The 14,195-nt window shown below is 34.6% G+C and overlaps 1 protein-coding gene across 3 annotated transcripts in view; it reads right to left on the bottom strand.

Annotated features, from left to right (window-relative positions):
• The window catches only part of USP15 (ubiquitin specific peptidase 15), a 117,606-nt gene that overhangs the window by 5,601 nt on the left and 97,810 nt on the right, over positions 1-14,195 (bottom strand). For all 3 annotated transcript variants that reach the window (XM_061206271.1, XM_061206270.1, XM_061206272.1), the window contains 9 exons: positions 8,110-8,193; positions 7,925-8,019; positions 7,636-7,827; positions 6,618-6,733; positions 6,163-6,435; positions 5,714-5,784; positions 5,251-5,366; positions 4,478-4,627; positions 2,368-2,471 (listed from right to left, as the gene is read on the bottom strand). In XM_061206271.1, coding sequence (XP_061062254.1) covers positions 2,368-2,471; positions 4,478-4,627; positions 5,251-5,366; positions 5,714-5,784; positions 6,163-6,435; positions 6,618-6,733; positions 7,636-7,827; positions 7,925-8,019; positions 8,110-8,193 — 1,201 coding nt within the window. The remainder of the gene's footprint in view (positions 1-2,367; positions 2,472-4,477; positions 4,628-5,250; positions 5,367-5,713; positions 5,785-6,162; positions 6,436-6,617; positions 6,734-7,635; positions 7,828-7,924; positions 8,020-8,109; positions 8,194-14,195) is intronic.

Raw genomic sequence — 14,195 nt, forward strand, 5'->3', positions numbered from 1 at the left:
AGACCATATATTAAGCCACATGGAAGTCTTAATAAACTCCTAGGATTAATATAATATAGATAATGCCCCTAAATGCTATGAAATAAAATTAAAATTAAGAAAAAAGGAGAGCTTTATAAAACCATATATTTGAAAAAGCATATGATGAGATAATCTTGGGATAATCAGAAAATTATAAAGGAAACTAAAAACATATATAGAACTGAAAGACAATGAATACTATATTTCAATATTTATGGAATAGTGATAAAGGAATATTTAAAGGGAAATTTACAGCTTTAATTATAGTCTTCAATAGAGGGGAAAAAAAGGAAAACAAAAAGTTAATAAGCATTCAACACAAGAAGCTGGAAAAAGAGAAACAGAGCAAACCCAAATTAACAAGAAGAAAGATATACCAAAGGGAAGAGAAGAAATCAATGAGATAGAATACATACATGTATAACAATAAGAAAAATGTAATAAAATAGAAAGCTAATTCTTTGACAAGACAGAAAAGAACAAAAAAGGGACAAAAATACAGCACAAGAGTATTACAAACAACTACTCTCAAATATATTGGAAAACATACATTTTTAGAAAAATGGAGAATGCCAAAATGTACACATTTTGGAAAAAGAAAACTGAATATACTTCAATAAGCATGACATAAATAGAAAAATTTATGACTGTAAAGCCCAGATAGTTTTACAGGTGAATTCTACTACACTTTCATGAATAGTTAATTCCTATATTATACTAGCTGCCCCAGGAAACAGAAAAAGAGTAAAGTATCCCAGCCTGTTTCATTAGGCTAGACTGTAATCTTGATTCCAAAGTAAGAACAATATAAAAAAATTACAGTATCATTTCACTTATGAATTAAATTTTAACAATCCTAAATAAAATCAGCTAACCAAATCCAACTGGGTATATTAAAAAATACTTCAAGACTAGGATTTATCCCAGAATGCAATGCTGGTTCAACAGAAAAACCTATCAATTGGAGAGCACAGACTGGTATAACCGTCCTGGAGAGCCATCTCACAGTACTTTACTCTATAACCCAGCAATCTTACATCTGGGTATGTAGCTCAATGAAATTCTCACGTAGGAGACCATAAACAATGATGTTTATTGCTCTTGTGGTGGTAGAAAGTTAAAGGCAATTTGGATGTCCACCATGAAGCAAATAGAGAAATAAAATATGGTAGATATATAAATCATGAGTGGTTAGAAGCAATGAATTAAATTGACACAAAGTAATATGGAGACGTCTTAAGTGTCAAGAGAGAAAAGTAAGATCCACAGCAGAGTAACAATCATGTAAATTAACAATGATGCACGATTCATGAGAGCTCATACATCAAACAAGTTAGAAACGGAAGGGGAAGGAGAATGGGGAAGGACAGGAGCTCTGAATGGACCAGTGATTTCCTGTGCTTTGAACTGTGGAGCATGATTAACTCAATCCTCTACTCTTGATGTTAAAAAAAAAAAGGTTCAAAAGCTGAGTCATTCATTAATCAATATCTATTGAATGACTACTATATGTAAGACACATCTCACATTTTCCCTTTAAGAAGTAATAAATAGGGGCTTCCCTGGTGGCGCAGTGGTTGAGAATCTGCCTGCCAATGCAGGGGACACGGGTCCAAGCCCCGGTCTGGGAAGATCCCACATGCCGCGGAGCAACTAGGACCGTGAGCCACAATTACTGAGCCTGCGCGTCTGGAGCCTGTGCTCCGCAACAAGAGAGGCTGCGATAATGAGAGGCCCGCTCACCGCGATGAAAAGCGGCCCCCACTTGCCACAACTAGAGAAAGCCCTCGCACAGAAACGAAGACCCAACACAGCCATAAATAAATAAATAAAAATTAAAAAAAAAAAAAAAAAAAAGAAGTAATAAATATCTTAAGGAAAAAGGTCTGGAGTTATCAAACACCATGATTTTAGTAAAAAGGTAAACTATCGGGGCTTCCCTCGTGGTGCAGTGGTTGAGAATCTGCCTGCCAATGCAGGGGACACAGGTTCAAGCCCTGGTCTGGGAAGATCCCACATGCCGCGGAGCAACTAGGCCCGTGAGCCACAACTACTGAGCCTGCGCGTCTGGAGCCTGTGCTCCGCAACAAGAGAGGCCACGACAGTGAGAGGCCCGCGCACTATGATGAAGAGAGGACCCCGCTCGCCGCAACTAGAGAAAGCCCTCGCACAGAAACGAAGACCCAACACAGCCAAAAATAAAATAAATAAATAAATAAATAAATAAATAAAGAGTAGGGCCTTAATAAGCAGTTCCTTCAACTCATAGTCCAGGACGGACCCAACACAGCCAAAAATAAATAAATAAAAATTAAAAAAAAAAAAAAAGGTAAACTATCAACTTACAGTGTCCTCCTCCCATCCCTCCATAGTGGTTGGAAACAGCAATCAAATTATAGCGGCAAGGACCTGCATTTGGATTAATTAGGAATTCCGACATATCCAAATCACTGTTTAAAAAAGAGATCAAGTTAGTTTTATGTTTTCCCTAAATGTAATGAATTCTACTCTCTTTTGTCAGTGTTGTTTGACTCATTTAAATGTATTCCCATCTATCTATCTATGTATCTATCTATCTCACTAAATAAATTACTAACAGCCAAATAACTTTATAAAACAAATTATATAAATACCCTTGAGATTTGAATGTTTTGGCAAAAATTTTCTTAGGGATTGAGAATTTAAAAATTCTCCGATTGTTGTTATTCAGATTAATGTTTTCATGCTAATACATTTCTCTCTTAGTATATGAGGAAATACAGACATCACCATTTACCATCTGGGTTCTTTTATTTTTTAAAGTCATTTTCAGAAATGATTTATTTAAGGAAGAATAAAGGGACAGTGAAAAACAACTTTCTTAGAAATTTTATCATAATTTAAATATAAGTATATATTTAAATATAACCCCAATATCTATTCTATATTTTTCAGGTTTTGATGACCTCTGTAACCTAAATGGGTAACATTCTCTGAAATACAACCAACTGTTTATATAATCTAGCATGCATGAAACTGGAATATGACCATTTTATAGCTTATCATTATTTCTGGTTATTCTTCTTATATTTACATAATTAAAAAGCAATTATGATTCTAAATTTCAAATACATCTCTAAAAGGTTCTAGCTTATCATTACTTTTGTTTCATCTTGTACTCACATTTTCAAAATGCTGTATTCTTGAAAACTTTGATGGCTCATAATTTTGTTTTGTTAAAGAGAAAATTAGCATTTTTTGTTCTATAATTGCAAAACGTTTTCAATTTTAAATTTATAAACACCAATTAGAATAAGCAAGCCAAAGAATGTTTTCAATATTACATCACCTATTTCCTTCTAATCACCTCTGCATGCACACACACCTGCCTTCAGTATTTGTTTACTTACTAACTGTATTAAGTAAATTTGGTGCACAAATATCATGAAATATGAAAGAATACTACCAATTTTTTTTTAGCGAAATGGGAGAGTAGCATGTTCTTGTCACAAGATAGCGTGTGATAAAGTCCTTCCTGGACTCCATGAATGAAGATACACTATTCCCTTTTTGTCCTTCTGAATTCTCAATTATGTTTAGTGAAAGCTTAAAAGAAAAACAAAAAAGGCTACCAAGATGCTGTCTCCAGACTTCTTTACACATTTTTACAAATAGGATGTCATACTCTGGATGCTGCAATAAGAAAACTGAAGGATGACAATAGGGATGACTTATTACACTACTGCATCATCCTCCTTCTAAGTAATTCCGTTATTCTGTTTTCACATTAGTCTTTTTAAAAAAGCATTTAGAAATAATTGAGGATTAATGATGAAATAAGTCCTGGGAAAAAGAAAATCACTAAGATCCCATGAAGTATCTTAGATTTATAAACAGGGCCAGTGAACTCATAAGATAATGTAACATAGAAAGAGTCTTACTCTGTTCTTTAAAAAAATATATTTTCTCTTTGTTCTTTGAAAGATCTCTTAAGAAGGAATAAAAATTGTTACCGATCCACACAAACTGTCAGAAGTACCCAAAAATACACTCAAAAACTGAGATTGGACGCTAAAAAACAAACAAATGAGCAAATATAACAAAACAGAAACAGACTCACAGATACAGAGAACAAACTGGTGGTTGCCAGAGGGAAGAAGGTGGGGGGATGGGTGAAAAAGGTGAAGGGGATTAAGAGGTACAAACTACCAGTTGTAAAATAAGTCAAAGGGACTTAGTATATAGCACAGAAAATATAGTCAGTAGTATTATAATAATTTTGTATGCTGTGTAAGGTATAAAAACATCAAATCACTATGCTGTACACATGAAACCAATATAATATTTAAAGTCAACTATATGTAAAAGTAAATAGACCAAAGGAAAAAAAACCCCTAAAATTTGGGTGCAAAGTTACCTAATGTCTAAAAAAAAAGCTAGAGGTGCCCAATGTTTATGAAGCACAATCAGAACTTACTTGATAGGAAAATCAACTAAGGTATCCAACTTGTCTCTCATGTATCGACTGTAAGAAAATCGCTTGAGATGTACCACAAGTACTGGAGGCAGGGACCATAAATCTAATTTCTTTGTGGCTTGCTGATGTTCTTTACAATTTGGACAATACCTAAAAATAAAGAGAAATATTTAAAGCTTGTTAGAGACAATGTTAGAGGTAATATTAGGTAATGCCTAATATATAACAGTAGGAACTTCTATTATTATTTTTATCATCAATACATTTTCCAAATAGATTTAACTATTAAAAATGAATATGTAAATAAGTATTCAAAGAAATAATGAGGGCTAGATTATTTACATTACAGTATGCTAAAAAGACATGGATGTATTATAAAACTGTGCGGAGATACAGGCATTAGAAAAATCTCAAAACTTCTGGACTCTAATGGAATTAGTAATACCACAAAACATACTATGATTTTCCTAAAAAAGCTTCTCTTGAAATAGCTGCACAGCTAAAAGTTCTTGGGAAAATGTAACTAAAATTAATTATTCACAGTAAAATGGCTATTATGGAAAATATAGTAACAAAATTAAAGCTTAACATTATAATAATACTTTTAAAGACATTTTCATCCCTCTTAATACATTATTAGCATATAAAGAAATGCTTATTGTTAAAAATATCAAAGGGAATTTAAATATCACTTTTTCAATATGATGTACCACATATCTCAGTATAAATCCTTAAAAAATAATTAGAAACAATTATTTAATTTTGTCTCTTACCAGGGATCTTCAGCACCCAGCTTTTCTTTTGTTGTAAAAAGCTCAATGCAATCTTTTAATTTCACAAAGGGTTTTTTAGGAGGTTTGTATTCCACACTTTCATGTTTTTCAAAATCCTAAAGAGAAGTATTTCTTGAGTTAAGAAAACAAATGAAACAAAACTCATTTTAGTGATACCATATTACTATGAATAGTAATGAAAAACTCCTAAATGTTCTCAAAAAAAATCAAAGCTTATTTCAGCTGAGATTTACACTACACTTCTAATAATTCCTGTATACACACCTATATGGACAACCAGGAAGTTTAAACAGAAAGCAGTTTCAAAACCAACAAGCCTTTTCTCTTTTAGCACATAACCAATATTTTACTGCAAAATAAACATAGTTGGTAGAAGCAAAAGAGTGTAACAAAACAGTGTGATCAACAGGGAGAGATAAAGAAGGAATGATTGATGACTTACCTCAGCAGCATTTTCATCAAAATATCTTTTTTTCAAATCAGGATCCCAATCCAAAGCAAGAAAAGATCTTTCTAAGGTGGAAAACATATTTTTTCTTTAAGATTTAATATGCCTTAATGTTAAAAACTAATATATTTTAATGTTAAGATATATACCAGAATAAACAAATAGCAGTCTCTTCTACTTGCACTAGGTGATCAGGGTAAATAGCTGTTTCCAAGCCATTAAGATATTTTAGAGCTAAAAAAAACTTAAGCATAAGTCCAACCTTCATTTAATAAACACCGACATGTGTTTTAGTATACTTAGAAATGAAGGCTTTTCATTTAAAAATGTAGATAGATACATAAATGTTATTTTTCATGATAGTGTTGAATTTCATGGTTTCAGCTAAAAAAAGTAACATGCGCTCAAGTTTAGTGTTTAAGCCATTTTCCACAAATACTTACCATCTAGCCTAAGCTGCCTATCATCAAATCTTATATGCCTGGTATCATCTTTGATGTAGTTGATATCAGTATTGCCTAAGTTGTTGAACTGGAATGTAAACAATCGTTTTTTGTGTCCCATGAGTTGACCTTTGCAAGTTTCCTCAGTACATAATCCATTTTCAGAATCATTATCTCCTCCAACTGAATCTTCAGACTGACTGTTTTCATTCTCAGAGGGAAGTTCTTGATCCTGGCTGGATTCATCATCTGGCTCATCTGTTTCCATTTCACCTAAAATTAGATATTAGAAATCTTTAAATAAACCCAATGTTACACTTAAAACTTATTAATACTAACACTATTTTTCCCAGGCTTGCAAATATTGTTTAGTTCCTTAATCCCCATCCTCTTAATTTTTCTATGCAGCAATAACCCAAGTGAAAAGTTTTTACAATTTAATAGGGAAGTCTTACTTGGTGAGCCTTCTTCATGTATGCCATTTGGGCCATTCCCATTAATATTTTGGTCCTTACAGCAGTGTAGGGATCCTTCGGTTTCTTCAGTGTCAGTAGATATTTTGACATATCGGCTTAAATAAAATCAGAAATCAAACAAGTTCAGTTCTATAAAGGCAAAAACTTAAATAAAAGTTTCTCGTTCTTTCAATAAAACAAAACCTCTAAATACAATTAACAGTGGTCATTAATGGATTCAATGATAAATTCAAACTCAAGATATGATACCGTAATCATTTGTGTTTGGCTGTCTTCATAAAAATAAGTTAATTTGTTACTTCTAGGGTTTTAACATCTTTCTTTTATACGTTAAAAGTTTGTGGCAAATAATTTCTTGACATAAAATTATTTTATAAAGATCCTCATTTAGATGATATATATATCATTGCTAAGACCACTTACAGTTTATAATGTCATCTTTATGTATGGTTTATGGGACTACAATATTAAAATAGGTATGCAAGAAAGAAAACTAAATATGTCAGCTATAAAGGATAAAAGAAAGGGAGCAAATGGCATTCTTGATTACGTTATAATTCAAATCAAGGTTTTAGGAAAACAAAAAGGTGTTGCCTTGCAAAAGGATCAACCATGAAAGTTTATCCTTTTAAATAAAAATATTTATTAGTATGAGTTCTTGTTATCAGTATGAGCACTGTGTATAAAGAAATGAAGCATATGACATTTGTTATGATTTCAGAGTGCAAACATGACAAATTCCTATTTTCTTCCAACTGTAAACTTTTGGTGTAAAACAACTAAAAGAATTTATGCTTCCTGGGTTTAAAATTACCTCAGTAATGTGGTTTACATGATCAAGAAAATGGATTAGACTATAATGTGATTTCTTACATTGCTACCCATCTAAACAAAGGTGAAATAATACAGACAACTAATTATATTCTGATAGTACCTTGCATGTTTACTTTTATTAGCTATTTAATATTTTGTTAATGTAGAATTGTTTGGCACTTACCACATTCTCACAAGCAGAAGGTTATAGAGTTTATCTTCAGTGTTGTTTCGTGGTACAGCCATAAGAAAAGGCTGACCAAAAAGTGAAGAACCAGTATGGTGGGTGTAACTTGAGTGTCTAAATTTTTCTCTCAGGCAAACAGGAATAATCACATGCTCTGTGTCTTCTGTTCTATTGATGTTAATCTCAAACCTACAAGAATAAAAGTGACTATAAACTCTGAAAATTTTATGATATTTCTTTTCAATTTTTCCTCAAGTAATATTTGCACAATAGATTTCATACTTACACATAAATATCATCCCGTTCCATAATACTACTAAGGTTTTCATCCATTGCGAATATTCTGTGAAATCTATGATTGTATATATCAGTAACTATCATCTAAAAGGAAATAAATTTCTATTAAGCTGGTTTTACAACACTGAAAAACTAAACTCCAACTTACATACTTTAAACCCAGAAACATCCTACCTTATCTGCAGGTACTCCTGACAAAGCAGACAACGCTGTACAAAGATCAAGTATGTTTCCAATTTTGGGGACAACCACTTTGTACTAAAAAACAAAAAAAATTATAATACATTTATTACTTTGGAAAATATTCACTAGATGAGATGGACCTTTTGGTTGCTTCCTCACATTCACGGTGGCATCTGGCTCACCATGTCTTGCTCCAATCTTGGCATCATTCTGGGTGACAAAATCCACATGGATGGTTTATCTTATTGTTCCCTGACTCCTCAATTCAAAGACCTACACTTGCATTCAACTGTAGTTCACTTCTTGGATCTTGCCATCTACTGCACCACCTCTGACATCTTAAACTCTTAACTGTTTAATCACTATTTACTTTTCCTGGAAACTCATTCTTTCCTATTCTTGGCTTGCACTGAGATATCTAGTCCTTCTAATTCTCAATTTTCTCCTAGTTTATCAGCTCCCTACTATCTCCATGCCCTTCCACCCCCATGATGCATCCCTTCAACCACTCATTGCAAAAACTTTAATTACTTTATTATTCAGTTTTATTCTTGCTGTACTTTCTCAGAGTTGTTTAGATTGCTGGAGTAAACTGCTCAACTTCAGAGACTGGTGTACTACAGACTCACAGTGCTCAATCTCAGCGGATCCTTCAACACCAGCCAGAAATTCTTCTGTGTAGCCTTTATTCGCTTATTCTCTTATTTTTCTCAATAACTATTTAAAATCTTCACCATTTCTTAGGCTTTTAATTTTACCACTTCTCCCCTCACTATCAGCAGAATACCTATTTCACTGAGAAAAATATAGGCTACTGGATAGGAAAATCTCCAACTTACTGTTCCCCCTACAAACTTGAGTCTAAAAGGTCCTTTTCTCTGTCTCTTTTGACACAAGGAAAGAGAATCAGGTGTTACTCTTCCCATTCAAGGCTAACCCTGGCATCTATCCTTTTCTGCCTCCTCTAGAACAGGGGTCCCCAACCCCCGGGCCGCAGACCAGTACTGTTCCACAGTCTGTTAGGAACTGGGTCGCACAGCAGGAGGTGAGCGGCGGGCGAGCAAGCGAAGCTTCCTCTGCCGCTCCCCATGGCTCCCCATCACTCCCCATCGTTTGCATTACCGCCTGAACCATCCCCCCACCCCCACCCCTGCCTCCGTTCCGTGGAAAAACTGTCTTCCACGAAACCAGTCCCTGGTGCTAAAAAGGCTGGGGACCGCTGCTCTAGAACATAAACCCAGCAATTATCCTTTATTTCATTTTATCTTGACTCTTATAAAAGCACTGAACTGTATACAAGTCTCAAAAAACAAAACAGTCTCTCACTGTTTTCTAATAATTTTCCACTAATTATCTCCCTTTCTCCTCTGCTTTATAAATAACCTTGTTAAAAGTAATGTCTACACTGACTATCGTAACTTCTTTATCTCTCATTCACCTATTTATCCACTCCTGGCTTTTGCCTTCACCTCTTTATTTAACCTGTTACCAAGGCTGTCAATACTATCATTTAACCAAATCTTTATCAGTCCTTACTTTATTGAACTCTCTGCAGCATTACTGCTGACGACTGCCTCCTTCAATATTTTCCTCTCCCTATGACACTACACTTCTTATTCTTTAATGTCCTGGTCACACCTTCTTTTGAGTAAAGAACTACCCTCTAGCATTATCCTTCAGAGTTTTATCCTCAGCCTTCTTGATTCTATATGCTTTCCTTAGACTAGGTGACAATATATCCCAGTTTGCTTTGGTGAGTCCTAGATTAGCCTGCTGTCCTGGTATAATTATTAATATGGCCCTTTTTATTTTTAAAACAGTTCTGATTTAGATGATCATTTGGGTGATCTCATCCTTCTGAGACATTCACTACCATCTTCATAGAGCTAACCACCCAATTTATATCTCAAGCACAGACCTCTCTCCTCTAGTCTACATACATAAAGTCAAGGCCTATTGATATCTCTCCTAAATTTTCCTCATGAATCTCAACTTGTCCAATACTAAACACAGATTTAGGTCATGTTAGGTCAACATATCCAATCCTAAAATAGGTTTCTTCTTAAACCATTCTTCCTATATCTCCCATTAAAACAAATAGTACCATTCTCTCCTCAGTTTTCCAATTCAATAAACTTGAATACTCTTAATACATTTTCAACTCCTATATTCAACTGGTTCTTCTATCTGACTGCCATCCTGACACTTAGTTTAAGAGTTCAAGCCCTTGTCCTCTGTCATCGCATCACTGTAAAAACCTCCGACCTGGTCTTAGTACATCTGATCTAAGCCCCTCCAATCCAATCTTTGCACTAGCCAGAGTGTTCTTTCTGAAATACAAACCTGACCACACAATCTCTTTATACTTAATACATTTTAATGGCTCCCTTAGTCTTTTAGGATGAAGTCCAAACTTCCTATGAAAGCATCAAGGTTCTTTGTGATCTAGCTTCTGCTTACCACATTATCTACTTGTAGTTTCCAGAAGTGAGCCACATTCTCTTTTGCCTTCAGCCCTTTGTACGTGTCACTCTCTTGTTCTATAATACTTTATTCCCAACTTTCATGTGATTAAATTTAAAACCTAATCATCCTTCAGGCTTCAGCAAAGGCATCATCACCAGTTTGGGTAGGTTATTCCTTCTGTATATCCCTACAGCACCCTGTCAGAGCACTTTTCACACTGTGTGAAAAGCTTCTTGAGAACAAGGACTAGGAACACCCTTGTACTTCCAGCATCTTGCACAGTATGTGAGTCCAATACATAACACATGTTCAACACAATTACAAATAAACTTCCATGACTCAAATCAACTTCAGTGATGGGAAAACTCATCAAGTGGCCTAACCTAGCTAATTCCCTTTCCCTCTAGAGCTCGTTAAAGCACAGTGTTAATGAGGTGATCATTTTGGATTTGAGTTGTTACTATCTCCAAGAGGAAAAAAAAATCCCAATTCCTCTGTGCTGATCATGGCTCTAACCTCCACAAATTTATGCTTCTGGTCACCAAGTGAAAAAAGAGGTAAATTCGTGAAATTCACATTGCTGGAAAAATAATTTAAAACCCAAATTACAGAAGACCATTCAACACATACTTTCCAGGTTAATGTGCAATTTGATTTCAATTTGCTTCTATATAATAGATGTTGTATTATTGGCATGGGAAAGTACTATCTTTAACAAATGAGTGTAGAGAAATAGAGTACATTTATTTTATGTTGCAATAAATTTTTACTCATTTTTTTTATACTCCTCTCTTATTCCATTACACTCACTGGCATACATTTGTAAAGTTACAAACTAGAGAGGTTAAGGATGTAGTTTAGCATTGCTATACCTTCTCTCCACTGAAAAGAATGTTAAAAATCCTATAGTTCTGAACAAGTGAATAAGTGAGTATCTAAAGAATGTGATTTTAGACATGTGAACATATATGCCCCTGGCCAAAAATAAAAGCAGGTATTTATTAACCTTGCTCATGGATAAGGGCAAGTGCCATGTCTCTCTTGTTCTCTAAAATATTCTCAGCACTGCTGGATGAAATACTGACATGAAGACACCAGGTTCAATGAGTTCATGAAGCAAATATATAAATAGCAAAAGAGATGGGTGAAATTTGCATAACTGAGTACATGACTTGTCTCTACCAACTTTAATTATTTTGGATGAAAGTACTATATTTTTATGAATACTTCATATTCTGTGCCCTGTTGACAGTAAACCCAAACACTTCCACTAAATGAATGGTATGATGACAATTTTGTTCAAAGCATACCTTTCATATAGATTTCATGAACACTGCTATGGACTGAATTCTGTTGTCTCAAAATTCCTTTGTGAAGCCCTGACAACCAATGTGATGGTATTTGGAGATGGGACCTTTGAGAGATTTAGATGAGATCATGAAGGTGGGGGCCTCAATGATGGGATTAGCATCCTTGTAAGAAGAGACACCAGAAAGCTTGTGCTCCCAGTCTCTCTCCCAGCCCTGTGAGGACACAGCAGAGCAGGCGGCCATCTGTAAGTGAGGAAGATTCTGCACTAGAAACCACCAGGCTGGCTCTCTTGTCTTAGACTTCCAGCCTCCAGAACTGTGGGGAAATAAATTTCTGTTGTTTAAGTCCCTCAGTCTATGGTATTTTGTTATGGCAGCCCAAGCAGACTAATACAACTAATAGGCTCTAACAAACTGCATTTCTGGCTGGAACCCTAAACTAAGATCTTTAGTAAAGAATCTTCTAAAGTAGGAACTATGTCTGTTTTGTTTACCAGAGCTTTACAATCAGTAGGTGCCCATTTGAATGAATAAAATTTTTGAACACTTCTAAGTCATGAGGGTTGGGAATACAAAGATTTACGAAGTCCTTTTCTTCAAAGAATTCATGGTCTAGGGGACAAAAGTTAAAGTAAACCAAAGGTCATAATAAAATTTGGTAAGTGCTATAATAGAAATTAGGGTAACAGAAGGTAGAAAAGGAAGGAAATACTTTTATTAGGGTGGGTCAAGTGTCAGAAAAGGATTAACTGATTAATAAAGGGAGAAAATACAGTGTTTTGCTCCATAAAATGTAAAATAATCCAATTATAACACTAGGCAATGGAATCAGGCAGACAACTGATATTAAGGTCTAGCACAGGGCTCTTGCATAGACTAAGTGTTATTTGATACCCCAAACTGTTAAAAGATTAGAACATTATTGAAGCAAGTATTTTTAGCCTAACTAAATTTCCACTTCTTTTCCAGGTTCTTAAGATGCCTAAAAATTACAGGTATTTGAATATATCATTATCGAAACCATTTCCTCTAAGATCAGGAAGAAGGCAAGGTTGCCCACTCTCGCCACTATTATTCAACATAGTTTTGGAAGTTTTAGCCACAGCAAACAGAAAAGACAAAGAAATAAAAGGAATCCAAAACAGAAAAGAAGAAGTAAAACTGTCACTATTTGAAGATGACATGAGACTATACATAGAGAGTCCTAAAGATGCTAACAGAAAACTACTAGAGCTAATCAGTGAATTTGGTAAAGTAGCAGGATACAAAATTAATGCACAGAAATCTCTTGCATTCCTATACACTAATGATGAAAAATCTGAAACAGAAATTAAGGAAACACTCCCATTTACCACTGCAACAAAAAGAATAAAATACCTAGGAATAAACTTATCTAAGGAGGCAAAAGACCTGTATGCAGAAAACTAAAAGACACTGATGAAAGAAATTAAAGACGATACAAACAGATGGAGAGATATACCATGTTCTTGGATGGGAAGAATCAACACTGTGAAAATGACTATACTATCCAAAGCAATCTACAGATTCAATGCAATCCCTATCAAACTACCAAGGGCATTTTTCATAGAACTAGAACAAAAAATTTCACAATTTGTATGGAAACACAAAAGACCCTGAATAGCCAAAAGCAATCTTGAGAAAGAAAAACAGAGCTGGAGGAATCAGGCTCCCTGACTTCAGACTATACTACAAAGCTACAGTAATCAAGACAGTATGGTACTGGCACAAAAACAGCAATACAGACCAATGGAACAGGATAGAAAGCCCAGAGATAAACCCACCCACATATGGTCACCTTATCTTTGATAAAGGAAGCAAAAGTATACAATGGAGAAAAGACAGCCTCTTCAATAAGTGGTGCTGGGAAAACTGGACAGCTACATGTAAAAGAATGAAATTAGAACACTCCCTAACACCATACCCAAAAATAAACTCAAAATGGATTAAAGACCTAAATGTAAGGTCAGAAACTATAAAACTCTTGGAGGAAAACACAGGCAGAACACTCTATGACATAAATCACAGCATCTTCCTTTAGACCCACCTCCTAGAGAAATGGCAATAGAAACAAAAATAAACAAATGGGACCTAATAAAACTTAAAAGCTTTTGCACAGCAAAGGAAACCATAAACAAGACGAAAAGACAACCCTCAGAATGGGAGAAAATATTTGCAAATGAAGCAACTGACAGAGGATTAATCTCCAGAATATACAAGTAGCTCATGCAGCTCAATATCAAAAAAACAAACAACCCAATCCAAAAATGGGCAGAAGACCTA

Source organism: Eubalaena glacialis, chromosome 11 (genome assembly GCF_028564815.1).
Source record: "Eubalaena glacialis isolate mEubGla1 chromosome 11, mEubGla1.1.hap2.+ XY, whole genome shotgun sequence".
In the NCBI taxonomy this organism is placed as follows: Eukaryota; Metazoa; Chordata; class Mammalia; order Artiodactyla; family Balaenidae; genus Eubalaena; species Eubalaena glacialis.